At 41.1% G+C, this 15,804-nt stretch overlaps 1 protein-coding gene across 3 annotated transcripts in view; it reads left to right on the top strand.

Moving 5' to 3' along the window:
• Positions 1 to 15,341, top strand: part of LOC311102806 (aspartyl/asparaginyl beta-hydroxylase-like) — a 46,655-nt gene extending 31,314 nt beyond the window's left edge. The window contains exons 5-23 of one of the 3 annotated variants that reach the window (XM_084144223.1): positions 1,490 to 1,531; positions 1,733 to 1,765; positions 1,868 to 1,900; positions 2,056 to 2,091; positions 2,480 to 2,533; positions 2,676 to 2,768; positions 2,932 to 2,979; positions 5,985 to 6,026; positions 7,229 to 7,314; positions 7,429 to 7,515; positions 7,744 to 7,894; positions 8,161 to 8,297; positions 8,582 to 8,680; positions 8,769 to 8,858; positions 9,084 to 9,221; positions 9,502 to 9,637; positions 9,984 to 10,075; positions 10,510 to 10,643; positions 12,584 to 15,341. In XM_084144223.1, coding sequence (XP_084000349.1) covers positions 1,490 to 1,531; positions 1,733 to 1,765; positions 1,868 to 1,900; positions 2,056 to 2,091; positions 2,480 to 2,533; positions 2,676 to 2,768; positions 2,932 to 2,979; positions 5,985 to 6,026; positions 7,229 to 7,314; positions 7,429 to 7,515; positions 7,744 to 7,894; positions 8,161 to 8,297; positions 8,582 to 8,680; positions 8,769 to 8,858; positions 9,084 to 9,221; positions 9,502 to 9,637; positions 9,984 to 10,075; positions 10,510 to 10,643; positions 12,584 to 12,734 — 1,682 coding nt within the window. In that variant the 3' untranslated portion in view covers positions 12,735 to 15,341. Of the gene's footprint in view, positions 1 to 1,489; positions 1,532 to 1,732; positions 1,766 to 1,867; positions 1,901 to 2,055; positions 2,092 to 2,479; positions 2,534 to 2,648; positions 2,769 to 2,931; positions 2,980 to 5,984; positions 6,027 to 7,228; positions 7,315 to 7,428; positions 7,516 to 7,743; positions 7,895 to 8,160; positions 8,298 to 8,581; positions 8,681 to 8,768; positions 8,859 to 9,083; positions 9,222 to 9,501; positions 9,638 to 9,983; positions 10,076 to 10,509; positions 10,644 to 12,583 lie in introns of all 3 variants that reach the window. The other 2 variants (XM_084144222.1, XM_084144224.1) reach the window with 2 other exon arrangements.
• The last annotated feature ends 463 nt before the right edge of the window (positions 15,342 to 15,804 follow it).

Genomic DNA, 15,804 nt, shown 5'->3' with positions numbered 1-15,804 from the left:
GGGTTGTGCTACACTGCCTGGACATACAGCACAGTAAACTAATCTAAAATGAATGTCGAAAAGCGAAGTAACCTGTGGTTTGTATCTTTAAGATAAGTAAAACTTCCGCTTAAGACCGATGCGTTTCGACAAACATGTCTTCATAAGGATATAGTCCCTGGCCTAAACGAATGTCCTTGGATTGTAACATGCAACTTTTAGCCGAGCACATTGTGGAGGAAGTCGTCCAGACAACAGAGGGGACTGAGGAAGAAGAGCAGCGTCCACCGACCCCATCACAGGAGCAGCAGGCCCCTGAAGGGGAGAGTCCGGACACAGAGGGAGCGCCAGCCATATCGGAAGATACCACTGAGGAAGCTTTTGAGGGGAAACTGGCGGTTGAGGCAGGATCATTTGAGGCTCTCGCTGAGTTTGCTGTCCAGGTAGAGGAAGGTGTGGACCCCTCTTGATAAAACATTGTTCATCCTTCTCCCACCAAGAACATCAAGCGTGCCAGTATGACCTGGTAAATATTGTCACGGCGCATACCAACTGCTGTTCAATTTCCTCCATGTGTAGCTATGCACTATCCCACCAATGTGTCCTTCTGTTGGCAAACAGTTTGAGGGGAGATTTGTACTGTGTCCCTTCATAAAAATCCATTCCGCTCATTCTGTTGCTGTGCTTCATTGCAGAATTATCCATTATGTTTCGTGTGACTCATTCTGATCATCCTGTGTGGAATTCAATCAAAAGCTGCTATTCAGGACATAAATCTTATCATAACAACATTGTTTTCTTGTATAGAGATTGCTCTGCTGTACAATGTCATGATAATACCTTCAGAAAGATAAGGCAATGGCTAGGCTACATTCCCTTAACGCCATACCTCTACACTGACTTTGATGGCTCATCTTTCTGAAAGGACTGGAGAGGTCAAAGCCATGGCAGGACCATAAACCTGCTTGACCCAGTGCCCCCTCTCATATTCCAATTAGAGATGTTGGTTGAATAGGCCCTGGATGTTGATTTGGGGCCTTGAAAACCACCTGGAAAAAGAAATTGCAATTGGCTGTGTCAAAAAGAAAAGCAGGAACCACCCGAAAAGGCAGCAGGAGTGTTTCTAAAGCTGAATGGCAACTGCACAAACTGATGCGACAACCTTAAAGGGGCAATCTGTATTTCAATAACAAAGGGTTTTATTACATTTTTTACATTTTAGTCATTTAGCAGACGCTCTTATCCAGAGCGACTTACAGTTAGTGAGTGCATACATTTCCATACTGGCCCCCCGTGGGAAACGAACCCACAACCCTGGCGTTGCAAGCGCCATGCTCTATCAACTGAGCTACAAAGGATAAGACCACGGTTTTGGTAAACAGCTGAGGGATGGGGCTAGAGAAGGCACATAACTGCATAGCGGCTTAGTTTGAATTCCAATCAACTCGGTTTAACACAGTTTAAAGCATTGATTCTCTCTTCCTCAAGCTTCATGTCAATGTCATTTCAGCTGCTGTCCCACTCCCGCCGATATCAGATGATTTTGTCCCAGGTATGTTTTGCATCTTCCCTTAATGAAAAGTGACGACAATTATAAATGGCATAATATCAATGGCTATCACAATATTTTATAATTAATCACAAAATGGACTAACTCATACTATAACTACTTATCATACCTGTAGCCTCATTAGCTGCTGTATGTTTAGTATGATAGCAACAACAAATAATATTCCGTTTGACATCTCCTTAGATGACAGTAGAGAGGAAGCAACACATCCTTATGGTTAGTGTGTCTTAGATTTTTTATGTTCTTTTTATTTTTTTACAATGTGTGTTTGTGACTCATTCATACTTACATGAGTCTGTTTTGCATTACATTTTTTAGAGGATGAAAGCGATGCCATTGACATGAAAGGAGGTGAGATATTCAGAATGTTTTGATTATTCATTGGCCAAATAGAGTTTTCTACTCTCCTTCCCTGCCTCCTTGGTTAACTGGTCTTAACTGTGAACTTGCACTGACCACTAAGCATAGCTTCTTGTACTAAATAAACTATGGGTGTATATTTTCAGAATTGGTTAAGGAGGCACAGCCACAGCATACAATAGGTAAGCTACAGTACTGATTCTACATTTAAACGTTTCAGTATGAGCATTGGTGATAGTGTGTTTATTAGACATGGTGAAGGGTCTGTGAATAGTTAGTGTGTTTATTAAATGTTTATTAGACATGGTGAAGGGTCTGTGAATAGTTAGTGTGTTTATTAGACATGGTGAAGGGTCTGTGAATAGTTAGTGTGTTTATTAGACATGGTGAAGGGTCTGTGAATAGTTAGTGTGTTTATTAGACATGGTGAAGGGTCTGTGAATAGTTAGTGTGTTTATTAAATGTTTATTAGACATGGTGAAGGGTCTGTGAATAGTTAGTGTGTTTATTAGACATGGTGAAGGGTCTGTGAATAGTTAGTGTATTTATTAAATGTTTATTTGCTTGCAGAAGAGTCAAAGCAATACAATGACCAGCCAGGCTTCCAGGAGACACAGGAAGCAGGTGGGCCACACACACACACACACACACACACACACCAATGTGTTATCTTAGATTAGTCCTCCTTCACCATGTACCATATAAACATGCTTATATGGCACTGAAATCTCATCTTTAGTACGATTACAATTGCAATACAATGCAGAGGATGAATCAGTCCCAGAACCGGAGGCTGACGTGGAACCAGAGTTGGAATCTGTTCCGGAACTGGAAGCTGAAGCTGTCCCAGAACTGAAAGGTTAGAAGTATACCAAATCTTGTACCATAGTCTTAAACCATTGCTTTTTAAAGGAACATTCTCACTTAGAGCTCCTGTGTCCATCTGAAATGAGGCAGTATTGAATAATGTTGATTTCCTAACTGCGCTGTACCTACTTGCCTGTGGGTTTGGGTTCTTGCAGAGGAGCCAGTGGCGGTAGAGGAGAAAACACCACAGGAAGAGTCAGAAGGTGGGTTTACCAACACACACATTTAAGCTTTATTCACAGTAAACATTTGAACACACATAATCACATCGTATGTCAACAGTTAAATCCGTTAGGGTTGGCAGTCAAATAACATGTGACTATAAGTACTTTAATGGTACTCTAATGCAGACCAGGCTATTTTGTAGGGTAGCCTTATATACCTCAGATCAGCCGTCTACAGCTGCTGTTGATGACGTGGCAGCGGCTCAATGCAGTTGTCACATAGCGTTTCCCAGTGCTTCCAGTCATTCAAGGCCACCTCAAAGGCACTTATGTGACTGTCATTTCTATGGAGGGGGCGGCAGTTAGCTTAGTGGGTAAGAGCGTTGTGCCAGTAACCGAAAGGTCGCTGGTTCTAATCCCCAAGCTGACTAGGTGAAAAATCTGTCGATGTAACCCTAATTGCTCCTGTAAATTGCTCTGGATAAGAGCGTCTGCTAAATGACAAAATTTAAAAATAAAAAAAACTTCCTTTTTGGGTGGTTCCTGCTTTGATTTGTGACTCACGCACTTGGAAACTGTGGTATTGGCTGAGAGTGTATTTTTGTCACTGGTTGACACAAATTAGTTGGCTCTCAACAGTGGAGTTTGATGTTCAATAGACGTGGTGTGTAACACTACATGACTAGGTATCAAAGTCACTCAGTTCCTCCTAATAAGTCTTGACTGATATACGACCCATCCGCACCCTCTTGTGATTATTAACTGCAAGGGCAATGTTGTGGTGGGATCAACCCTGCCTATACAGACAGCAGTAGGGAAAACACTGTTCTGAAGTTGGAGAGTGAGGTGCAGTTTGAAAAGCCCCCCAGATCCCTGGCCTATGGTATTTATCCAATATGCCTGGTAAATTGTGACATAACCACTCTTTTCACATCACTGCTCTGAAATGTAAGCTCAGGTCAGAACCTAAAATGAGTTCTTTCTTCAGTTTATTACTGGTTGCGTGAGACGTCAGTTTTATTTTAATCTGTGAGATTTGTAAAATATGAGCAGTCCATACAATAATGAAAAAAGCAGACCTCTACGATTTCAAGTGTCTAGTATTGCAGTGTTTGCTGCTGTTGACGTCATGATTTTTTTTTACTGAATTGGCGAACACCAGTTTATTCTCTATACAATCTTTTATATAAACCTTTAGTTTTTTCAAGAAAGTCATTATGCTTTTTAAGCCAGATCAGTTTTTTTCTGTTTCTTAAATGTGTCTTCCTTTATCGTGTAATGTTTTTTTTTTTGTTACATTGATCTGAAAAAACTTGATTTGTTATTTGCGCTGCTACTGTGTGTTGCTAGCGTTCTTCTAGCTGTCATTTTCTTCCCTTTGGGTCATTCCAACTCAAAAAGCACAAGAAAGAGGATTTCGACACCCAACATTTGCGATTGTTCTGAAATCGTTTCTGTAGTTAGAAACAGATGAGATTAGCATTCCTGCAACATTATTTTGTGGAAATATAATTTGATCTCTGAGAAATTAAGCTAATTGATTGCACCCAAATTTGACATTTTAAATTATAGGACTCATATAATATGCAATAAATAAAGTACCCGATATCTGATTTGGACCCCAAAAAATTCTAACAATGAATAAGATGAGGATTCCAAAGAACTTGTCAAAATCCACCCACGGACCCCCGACACCCCACACCAATCCCACCACAACAACGACTATATAGTATCAGTTCTCTATGTCGTAGTATGGAGCTGCGGCTCAGAGTATTGTTTCTTCATCCTATATAATGCATTCTCAGTGAATTTGGGGATGTTTTTTTTTATTCTGTTCAGATAAATTAGTCATTAGGTTTATGTCCCGTCCTACATCCTAATATTACCAGGTTCTGACCACTAGATGGTGCTGTTTCTGCTATTAGGTGATTGAAAGAAAATATCACCCAAATGACAAAATGACATATTGGTTTCATGACCCTGTAAGCAGTCTATGGACAAGGTACGAGCGCAACCCATGCTTTGGTTTTGTTTACCTGGCCACTGTTTCAAATGCTAACTTTTTAGCATTTGTGGCACAAATCCAATGCAAGTAAATGGTACCTATATTAGCATTTTCACGCTTCATGTTCAAACGTATGCCATGTTAATGATATCTGAGTGAGAGTGACTAACAAAATCAATGAGGGCCCCCTGGAAGTCAGGGCCCCTTGGCCCTGCGTGCTCAGTCGGTATTCAGTCATGATAGCTGGCTAGACTAACTGACCAATCTAAACATTGTTAGCTGACATGGCTAATTGAGTGACTGACATAACAAGTGAAAAATTACTGATGGACAACCAAATTTCGAAATTGCACCTTGTCTACTATTCTAACTCTAACCAGTAAGTTGAGACCCTGACTGAGTTCGTAAAAAATAAATATATATGTATATAATATTTTGTTTTTGCTCTGATATGTCGCAACCCATCATTAACATAAGTGGTTCATGACCCATAATTTAAGAAATACTTACCTAATAGCAGGAACAGCACCATCTAGTGGTCAGAACCTGGTAATATCAGGATGTAGGATGGGACATAAACCTAACAACTTCAATGACTAATTTCTTTGCGGGGGGAAAAAAACATCACCAAATTCACTGAGAATGCATTACATAGGATGAAGAAACAATACTCTGAGCCGCCGCTCCATACTACTTGTCAGACATAGAGAACTGATACTGTATACTTGTTGTTGAGGTGAGATTGGCGGGGATTTGTGGGTGGCTTTTGACAAGTTCTTTGGAATCCTCATGTCTTACCCATTGTTAAAAAAAATTGGGGTCCAAATCGGGTGTCATGTACTATTTTTATTGAATATTACATGAATCGTAAAATTTTAAATGGCCAATTTGGGTTCAATCAATTAGCTTGATTCCTCAGAGATCAAATTATATTTCAACAAAGTAATGTTGCAGGAATGCTAATCTTATCTGTTTCTAAGTACAGAAACTATTTGGCTTGCTGAAATGACATGGAATGACCCCTTTGTATGTCTTTCAGGAAATGCAGAGGACCAACCCGAGGATATGCTCACATACAAAGGTAAGTGTTCTTTTGATCTGTATTTTTATGGCTAACATGAGCTTTCTAGAAGCAGAATAGCAAGGGGTGGCCAACCCTCCTGGAGAGCTAGCCTGCCACAGGGTTTTGTTCCAGCCCTACTCTGACACACCTACCGGTACTTATTCTACTAATTGGCCACTCCTCTTCCGGGACTTGATTCACTGAATCAAGTGTTTACGTGTAGTGATGGAGCAAAAGCCTGCACATTCAGAAGCTCTCCAGGATGGTTGGCCACCCCAGCACCGTAGTATTGTAGTTATTCTCCTCAGTTGGCATTAGTGTCCTCCCACCTAGCCCTGCCAGAGAAACTGTGTCTAGCTTTTCATTCCGAATACAGTCATTTAAATGTCTACCCACTGAGTCACAATGAGTGACGCATCTGGAAGTCAAATCAAATCAAATCAAATTTTATTGGTCACATGCGCCGAATACAACAGGTGCAGACATTACAGTGAAATGCTTACTTACAGCCCTTAACCAACAGTGCATTTATTTTTAACAAAAAAAGTAAAAATAAAACAACAACAAAAAAAGTGTTGAGAAAAAAAGTAAAGTAAAATAAAATAACAGTAGGGAGGCTATATATACAGGGGGGTACCGGTGCAGAGTCAATGTGCGGGGGCACCGGCTAGTTGAGGTAGTTGAAGTAATATGTACATGTGGGTAGAGTTAAAGTGACTATGCATAAATAATTAACAGAGTAGCAGCAGCGTAAAAAGGATGGGGTGGGGGGGCAGTGCAAATAGTCCGGGTAGCCATGATTAGCTGTTCAGGAGTCTTATGGCTTGGGGGTAGAAGCTGTTGAGAAGTCTTTTGGACCTAGACTTGGCACTCCGGTACCGCTTGCCGTGCGGTAGCAGAGAGAACAGTCTATGACTAGGGTGGCTGGAGTCTTTGACAATTTTGAGGGCCTTCCTCTGACACCGCCTGGTATAGAGGTCCTGGATGGCAGGAAGCTTGGCCCCAGTGATGTACTGGGCCGTACGCACTACCCTCTGTAGTGCCTTGCGGTCGGAGGCCAAGCAGTTGCCGTCTAGAGTTGAAAATAAGAGGGACTACAGTGTGGTCTGCAATTTCATTGAGAAACTACATCGTAATTTTCTGAGGTTGCACCCACCCACACACACATTGAGTGATCCACCCAATACCTCACTTTTATTACGTTCTGTTCTACGTTTCAGCCAAAATGAAGAAGCCTAAACTCCTGAATACATTTGAGAAAACTATCAAGACGGAGATTGACGCGGCTGAGAAGTTACGTAAAAAGGTAGTCTTAGTTATAACACTGTGTGAGGTTTTTAATGAACATGCTCTTATCTTGAAAGTAAATGGATGAATCAATGCTGATCTGTTGTTTTCCATGTCTTGTTTCACCACCCAGGGGAAAGTGGAGGAGGCGGTCCGGGCTTTTGACACTCTAGTTCAGCAGTACCCCCAGAGTCCAAGGTGTCGCTATGGGAAAGCCCTGGTGAGAACCACAGTCTAAATACTGTTCCATACCATTCTACTGGTTTATTTTGTACTGATTAAACAAATGTTAACCCTTTAACAAGTTTAACACATAACACTTAGTGTTTATCACTAACTAAACACTTAAATACTGTTTACTATGAGCCTAAACAGAGGGTGAAAATTGCACCCATGTAAAAATAGGGAAAAGGCCTGAAATGTTCTGGGGCTCATTATGTGTGTCCAGGCTGAGGATGACCTGGCAGAGAAAATGCGCAGCAACGACATGCTGCAGAAGGCCCTCAGCACGTACAAGGAGGCATCAGAGCTGCCCAACGCCACGCCTGACCTCATCAAAGCCACACTGAAGAAACGAGCCGAGCGTCAGCAGTTCCTAGGTAACCTACAGGGCCAAGCATGCTGGAGTGACCACACACACAAATTATACCATACATTTTTCTTGTGTACTTAGTTTGAAGACCATTGCGTGACTCCGATTCATGTAATTTGGGAAAGGGGTTGTTGTAGTGTTTGTCTTTAGGTTTAATTGAGTATTTAATATAATTCATTCAGTATTTTGGAATAATTTATCAAATTGATATTACTGGGGAGTGTGGTTGTGTGCATAGAGTGTGTTGTGACTCCCTCTCTCTCTCTGGTGTAGGTCGTATGAGGGGTGCCTTGGCCACGTTGGAGAAGCTGGTACAGATCTTCCCTGGGGACGTGGCCCTGAAGAACGATCTGGGCGTGGCTCACCTGCTCATCGGAGACAACAAGAGTGCCAAGAGGGTCTACGAGGAGGTGAGCCGTGGTCCAAGTCATCACCACTCTTGATTGCTTTGGGGTTTCCAAGCATTCTTTTTTTGCGGTGAAACAATGTGTTGAAAATGTAGTGATTTTGCTTTGCAACACATTTTCACCAGGTCTGCTTCAGTAAACACATTTGTAACAGAATTGTAATTTGCAAGATTACAAGTAAATGGAATGCATCTAGTGTGACATTTTGAGTTGGGAAATGTCAATGAGTGTCATGATTGAATGTTTGATTAACAATTTACGATTTCGAATGATGTATCCCCTGGTAGGTGTTGACCATTGCACCAAGTGACGGCTTTGCTAAAGTCCATTATGGCTTCATCCTCAAATCAGAAAATAAGATAGCCGAGAGCATCCCATTCCTCAGGGTAAGTACTGTGTGTATAATAAACCAATCATGTTCCCACAGATTCAAACCACCCTTTTGATCCTGAAACCTCTCTCTCTGCACTGCAGGATGGTTTGGAATCAGGAGACCCTGGCACAGACGACGGCAGATTTTACTTCCACCTCGGAGATGCCTTGCAAAGAATGGGAGACGACAGTGTGAGTTAAGATCAAACTTACAGACACCAAGCTTACACCAATACTGACTCCACAGCAGAAGTATTTACTAGATAGTAACTTTACGGAGTATGGTAACAGTATGACTTATCGTGATAGTCTTTTTCCTCTGACAATAAAACAGAGCATTTGAATATACTGTATTATATGAGTTCAAATGTGTTGGTTTTGGAATACTACAAGCACAACTGTTTTCTCCTCTTCCAGGCCTACAAGTGGTATGAGATAGGGCACAAAAGAGGTCACTTTGCCTCCGTATGGCAGCGATCTCTCTACAATGTGGACGGTCTCAAAGCCCAACCGTGGTGGACGCCCAAGGACACTGGCTATTTGGATCTAGTCAAGGTAAGGTATATGATGACAACTTGTCTCATCTGGTTGTCTTTTCTCCCTGATAGTTAGTTGATTGATTGATCAATGTCACGGAGTTCGATAATGTCTAGAGGGAGCAGGTCCTCTCTTTTCCTTTGATCTGTCTCTCCCATCTTAAAACAGTCAATTCATCTTCTTTTGAGTTTTGACCTGGCGTAAAGCTGTCTCTGACTGTCTTCTCTTTGCTTGGACTGACCATAGAGATATAATAATAATATGAATAATGTGTCCTAATTCTATGTCTTTGGCCCAGACCCTGGAGAGAAACTGGAGGACCATCAGGGACGAGGCCCTGTCAGTGATGGATAAAACCACCGGCCTCTTTGTTCCAGAGGAGGAGAACCTCAGAGAAAAAGGGGAGTGGGGTCAGTTCACCCTCTGGCAGCAAGGTAAACAAATCAAACACCTGGCAAGTCCCTATGTTAGAAATACACTAAATGTAATTGAATGAAAATAATCCCCACAAGCAGTGCTGGAAAAAGTACTTTTGGGTGTCAGAGAAAATGTTTGGAGTAAAAAGTACATCATTTTCTTTAGAAATGTAGTGGAGTAAAAGTTGGCAAAAATATAAATAGTAAAGTAAAGTACAGATACCCCAAAAAATGACTTAAGTAGTACTTTAAAGTATTTTTACTTAACTACTTTACACCACTGCCCATAAGTGTCTAAGTATAGGTTTAGTGGTGTCTGAACCTGGCCTCTAATTCCTTGTTTATCTTCTGCTGTTCCTTGCAGGCAAGAAGGCAGGGGAGTCCTGCCGCAGTGTTCCAAAGACCTGTGGCCTGTTGGAGCGCTATCCAGAGGCTACGGGCTGCAAGAGAGGACAGGTAGGTCACCCCGCCACAGATGTGACTGACATGCCAACTATCAGGCATCACACCACACATCCAGCCAGCCAGCACTGCTGTAGAGCAGGGGAGGATAGATGGAGAGACAGCCTGGCCCTGCAGGCTCCTACTGGAGATAGATGGAGTTACAAAGGCACTATGTTACACTCACTGATATTTCTCTAAATTTCTGTTGTAAAAATAGGAAATGTTTGTTGTTTTCTTTTAGGTTGCTTCAAAATAGAAAAATGAATTGTCTGAATAAATTTTTAACCATAATTCATATTTAATTTCAGCTCTGTTCACTTTCTCTGTGTGTATGATCGCCTCTCTCTCTCTCTCTCTCTCTCTCTCTCTCTCTCTCTCTCTCTCTCTCTCTCTCTCTCTCTCTCTCTCTGTCTCCCCGTCCCTCCCCATTTCTCCCTGGGTTCCAGATCAAGTTCTCTGTGATGCAGCCTGGTACTCACGTCTGGCCCCACACGGGGCCCACCAATTGTCGCCTGCGCATGCACCTGGGCCTGGTCATCCCAAAGACAGGCTGCACGATCAGGTGCACCAACAACACCAGGTAACATCTTCCACAGCCATCAACGTCATCCCCTTATTACATCTAACAACCTCACCCACTTGTTAGTTCTTGGTACAGTGTAAGACTGACCATTTGAGTGCTCTGTACTTGATTGTCACTCAAGACAAAGTGTAGCTGCAAAATATGTTTTAACTGTTAACATGTCGATCTTGTGGACTGTCAGTCCTTGCATCCATAGCTCCGTCTATGAATTTGAGTAGTTACATTTCCCCAGCCCCATCCCTCTCAGGTTTATACCAAACTAACTGGAGGAGCTGCCATTAACTAAAAACTCATGCATGTGGCTTCATTAAAGCTAGAATTCTTAGTTGTTACATCCACTTTTGGACTCATAAATTAAGGATATACAGTGGGGGAAAAAAGTATTTAGTCAGCCACCAATTGTGCAAGTTCTCCCACTTAAAAAGATGAGAGAGGCCTGTACTTTTCATCATAGGTACACGTCAACTATGACAGACAAATTGAGACATTTTTTTTCCAGAAAATCACATTGTAGGATTTTTTATGAATTTATTTGCAAATTATGGTGGGGTCAAAATGATCACAAGAACGGTGAGCAAAAATCCCAGAACCACACGGGGGGACCTAGTGAATGACCTGCAGAGAGCTGGGACCAGAGTAACAAAGCCTACCATCAGTAACACACTACGCCGCCAGGGACTCAAATCCTGCAGTGCAAGACGTGTCCCCCTGCTTAAGCCAGTACATGTCCAGGCCCGTCTGAAGTTTGCTAGAGTGCATTTGGATGATCCAGAAGAGGATTGGGAGAATGTCATATGGTCAGATGAAACCAAAATAGAACTTTTTGGTAAAAACTCAACTCGTCGTGTTTGGAGGACAAAGAATGCTGAGTTGCATCCAAAGAACACCATACCTACTGTGAAGCATGGGGGTGGAAACATCATGCTTTGGGGCTGTTTTTCTGCAAAGGGACCAGGACGACTGATCCGTGTAAAGGAAAGAATGAATGGGGCCATGTATCGTGAGATTTTGAGTGAAAACCTCCTTCCATCAGCAAGGGCATTGAAGATGAAACGTGGCTGGGTCTTTCAGCATGACAAGGATCCCAAACACACCGCCTGGGCAACGAAGGAGTGGCTTCGTAAGAAGCATTTCAAGGTCCTGGAGTGGCCTAGCCAGTCTCCAGATCTCAACCCCATAGAAAATCTTTGGAGGGAGTTGAAAGTCTGTGTTGCCCAGCGACAGCCCCAAAACATCACTGCTCTAGAGGAGAGCTGCATGGAGGAATGGGCCAAAATACCAGCAACAGTGTGTGAAAACCTTGTGAAGACTTACAGAAAACGTTTGACCTGTGTCATTGCCAACAAAGGATATATAACAAAGTATTGAGAAACTTTTGTTATTGACCAAATACTTATTTTCCACCATAATTTGCAAATAAATTCATTACAAATACTACAATGTGATTTTCTGGATTTTTTTTTCTCATTTTGTCTGTCATAGTTGACGTGTACCTATGATGAAAATTACAGGCCTCTCTCATCTTTTTAAGTGGTAGAACTTGCACAATTGGTGGCTGACTAAATACGTTTTTCCCCCACTGTATACCCATAGATTTTTGAAGAATGGAACTTATAAATACCTCATGAGCTTAGTTCAACTGTCGTACCCCATCAGAACCCAAAATATAAGTTTGTTTTACTCCAATGTTTGTAAACAATGCAAGTGTAAACAAACGCTCTATAGCTTCAAAACATGGTTAAAACAATAATTTTGATATCATGGATGGTCAGTCCTTGAATCCATAGCTCTGTCTATAAACTTGGGAGTGGTTACATTTATCCAGGCCCATACCTCAGCTTTTTACCAAAACAGAGGCGGGGTGGCACTTTGTTATTGTTTCAATTAAGGACTCTAGCTTTAACACAAAGGCTATGGTCTTTGCTGTTCTCTTCCAGAGCTTGGGAGGAGGGGAAAGTGCTAATCTTTGATGACTCCTTTGAGCACGAGGTGTGGCAGGACGCCAACAGCTACCGGCTCATCTTCATCGTGGATGTGTGGCACCCCGAGCTTACCCAGTACCAACGGCAGACTCTCTCCCCCATTTAAAGACTGTACGACAGACTGACTGTCACCTACTGGCGTGCTGGGGTTAACACTCTTAACCCATAAGAACGGAAGGGTCCATAGTATCTGGTCTCTGTCTGTCCACCCATTCCTTCACAGTCGGCCATTTTAGGTCAAACGTGTCAAATGTGACACTTGCCCTTGCTCAGTCAAGGGGTCCATTTTGGAACCATCTAGAACATTACTGAAGGCCCTGTCAGATTTGGAAAAGCCTTACAACGACACTTTGAACACTGACTGTTAACTGTGGTACTAGCCAAGTCGGTTTTTAGGCCTAAATGTGGACTTACGGTAAGGTGTGGGTTGAATATCACATAGGTTGTGTTGTAAATGTATCACAAGTGCATTGTTGTTTTTCATTAGTCAACCAAAGTATGTCTGAAACATACCTAACATATCAACGGTAACTGAACAAAACTTTGGTATTGCAGCTAGCAGGTTTTCTGTTGTATAGGTACTGATATCATTTCTTAAAGGGATTGTTTTCCTGGTTTTTATCCCAATCTTAATCGTTTTCTTTCCTCAAGAAAATATATTTCATGACTTTCATGTTCAAGTCTTCAAAAGCTTGAGGTAAAAACACTATTAAGATTAGAGTAACAACACGGAAAACTATCCCTGTAAATTGTTGCTAAGCTAGCTAAACCTCTGCTAGCTGAAAAGTGTGAATCTGAATCTGTTGTTTCTCTAACACTTGATTTGTTGTTACACAGCTCTTATTGCATATAATGGTCATACATTACCTTCATGTTACTTCCATAACTTTACAGTAATCTGCCTCTTACTGTATTTTGGGGTTCCACTATTATTAAGTCATTCCATTTCACTCGTATGATTTTCGAATGTCAATTTAGATTAATGGCTGGGACAAGAATGTTTATATTGCAGAATTAATATTGTGATCAAAGAAAATGGACTGAAACATCTTATATTTGTACGCTGACAATATATTTTCAACTGTGCCTTGACCTGTGAGAACACACAAACCATTATGCTCAACAGGCTTGTCCTTGTCATTTAAAATCCTCCCAAATGTGTGTATTTACATTCTTAAATGTATCAAATATGAACATTTGACTGAAGGCTTATATTTTGTACATGCATAACATTTTAATGTTTTATAAAATGCTAATTCTCCTGTGTAAAACTTTGGCAGGAGCATGTTGAATGTACACCAGTCTTGTCACACTGCATTCTTACCTGGGTCAAATACATGTCAAATACTTACCAATACTTCAGCTGCGCTTAATTTAGTTTGCCTTGTACAATGGAACCAATGGAATAGTCCCTAAAAGGAGAACCCCAAGCTAAATCAAATGCACATCATAGGCTATACTAGAGTATTATAAAGTATTTCACCCAGGTCTGCTGCATTCCATGTATAGCAAAGCTGACTAGAAGGAGTCTTTGCTTGACCAATGATGTTGATATTCAAAAGAAAAAATAAGTGCCAAAGCATATTCTTCTAGATTTGTTGTTATTTAATCACTCTCTATGTGCGTTGGTAGTCTGCTTCATTGCAGCAACAAAATCATGTCCGAATCAGTCCGGTGCTATTATGCTGCGTTCATGTGCTATCAGAATTATTGGAAACTCGGGACTGAGAAATTTCTAGCAAGCCCACGGACTCATCATACCTACCTGTTTCAGATGTCAAAAACCGTTCATATTGAAAAATACGAGTGGGAAACTTGGGTAACACCATTGTACCCCAAGTTTCCTACTTTAGAGGAGCATGTGAACACATCATAATGCCACGGATCGGAGTCATTCCTTAGGACCACTGGATGTCATCCTGTCTGCCCAAAAAAGGATTGCCTTTCAACTTTTCACCAAGTGTGGCTATCTGTCATGGACATAGGTGTCTTGGGGTATTTGGGGTTATCCGTTTGGGTTGTGATGATGACGACATTCAAGTTATCCTCCTTGCTTCAAAATAGTTTCTTAGTAACAAATCAAGAACGTTCACAAAGCCACATACTCTGTTATGAATTTATATCACTCTTTGTAGATTTGAAGTTAATACTTTTGTGGTGTTGAAATCACTGAGCTGTTCCAACTGTTGTAACTGGCCTGCAAGAAAAAGTAAGTAATGCATCTTTCAATTCTATTTTGTATGTTGTAATTAGTTGCACTGAATAATTGTAAACTGAATAGCTTATTTTCAGTAAATGAAAAATGTGGTCAAAATGGTGTCAAGTGATCTAAACATACAGTGAGGGAAAAAAGTATTTGATCCCCTGCTGATTTTGATACAATCTTGTCCCTGGCATCCTTGGAGAGCTCTTTGGTCTTGCCATGGTGGAGAGTTTGGAATCTGATTGATTGCTTCTGTGGACAGGTGTCTTTTATACAGGTAACAAACTGAGATTATGAACAGTCCCTTTAAGAGTGTGCTCCTAATCTCAGCTCGTTACCTGTATAAAAGACACCTGGGAGCCAAAAATCTTTATGATTGAGAGGGGGTCAAATACTTATTTCCCTCATTAAAATGCAAATCAATTTATAACATTTTTGACATGATTTTTTCTGGATTTTGTTGTTGTTATTCTGTCTCTCACTGTTCAAATAAACCTACCATTAAAATTATAGACTGATAATTTCTTTGTCAGTGGGCAAACGTACAAAATCAGCAGGGGATCAAATACTTTTTTCCCTCACTGTATAAACAGGAAGTTGTGTTGTTTATTTACATAGGTAGCTTAATTTGTATAGTGTAACACTAATGTGTTTAATCTAATTTGAAATTCTACTCCGTTGTGTGATTTTCAATGACAAAACCTGAACAAACACACACCATGACACACACACACGTAATGAACGCATAACACAGAACTTAAAATGCATTTCCTATACATTCTTTTAAAGTTTACATAAATACATTTCAGTTCGATGGAGGTCACACTGATAGTGCAGTAGCCCTGATAAATATACAATCTTGAAATATATTGACTTTCATAGTAACGACAGCCCCTAAAACAGTAAGATACAGTAGTTTGGCATTCTGTTCGCGGGGCCAGTCAGTCTTTCCTAGTGGTACTGTTAAATCAAA

The sequence above is a fragment of the Coregonus lavaretus genome, assembly GCF_964263955.1.
Source record: "Coregonus lavaretus genome assembly, chromosome: 2".
NCBI classification, from domain to species: domain Eukaryota; kingdom Metazoa; phylum Chordata; class Actinopteri; order Salmoniformes; family Salmonidae; genus Coregonus; species Coregonus lavaretus.
This window is presented reverse-complemented; position numbering and strand designations above follow the sequence as displayed.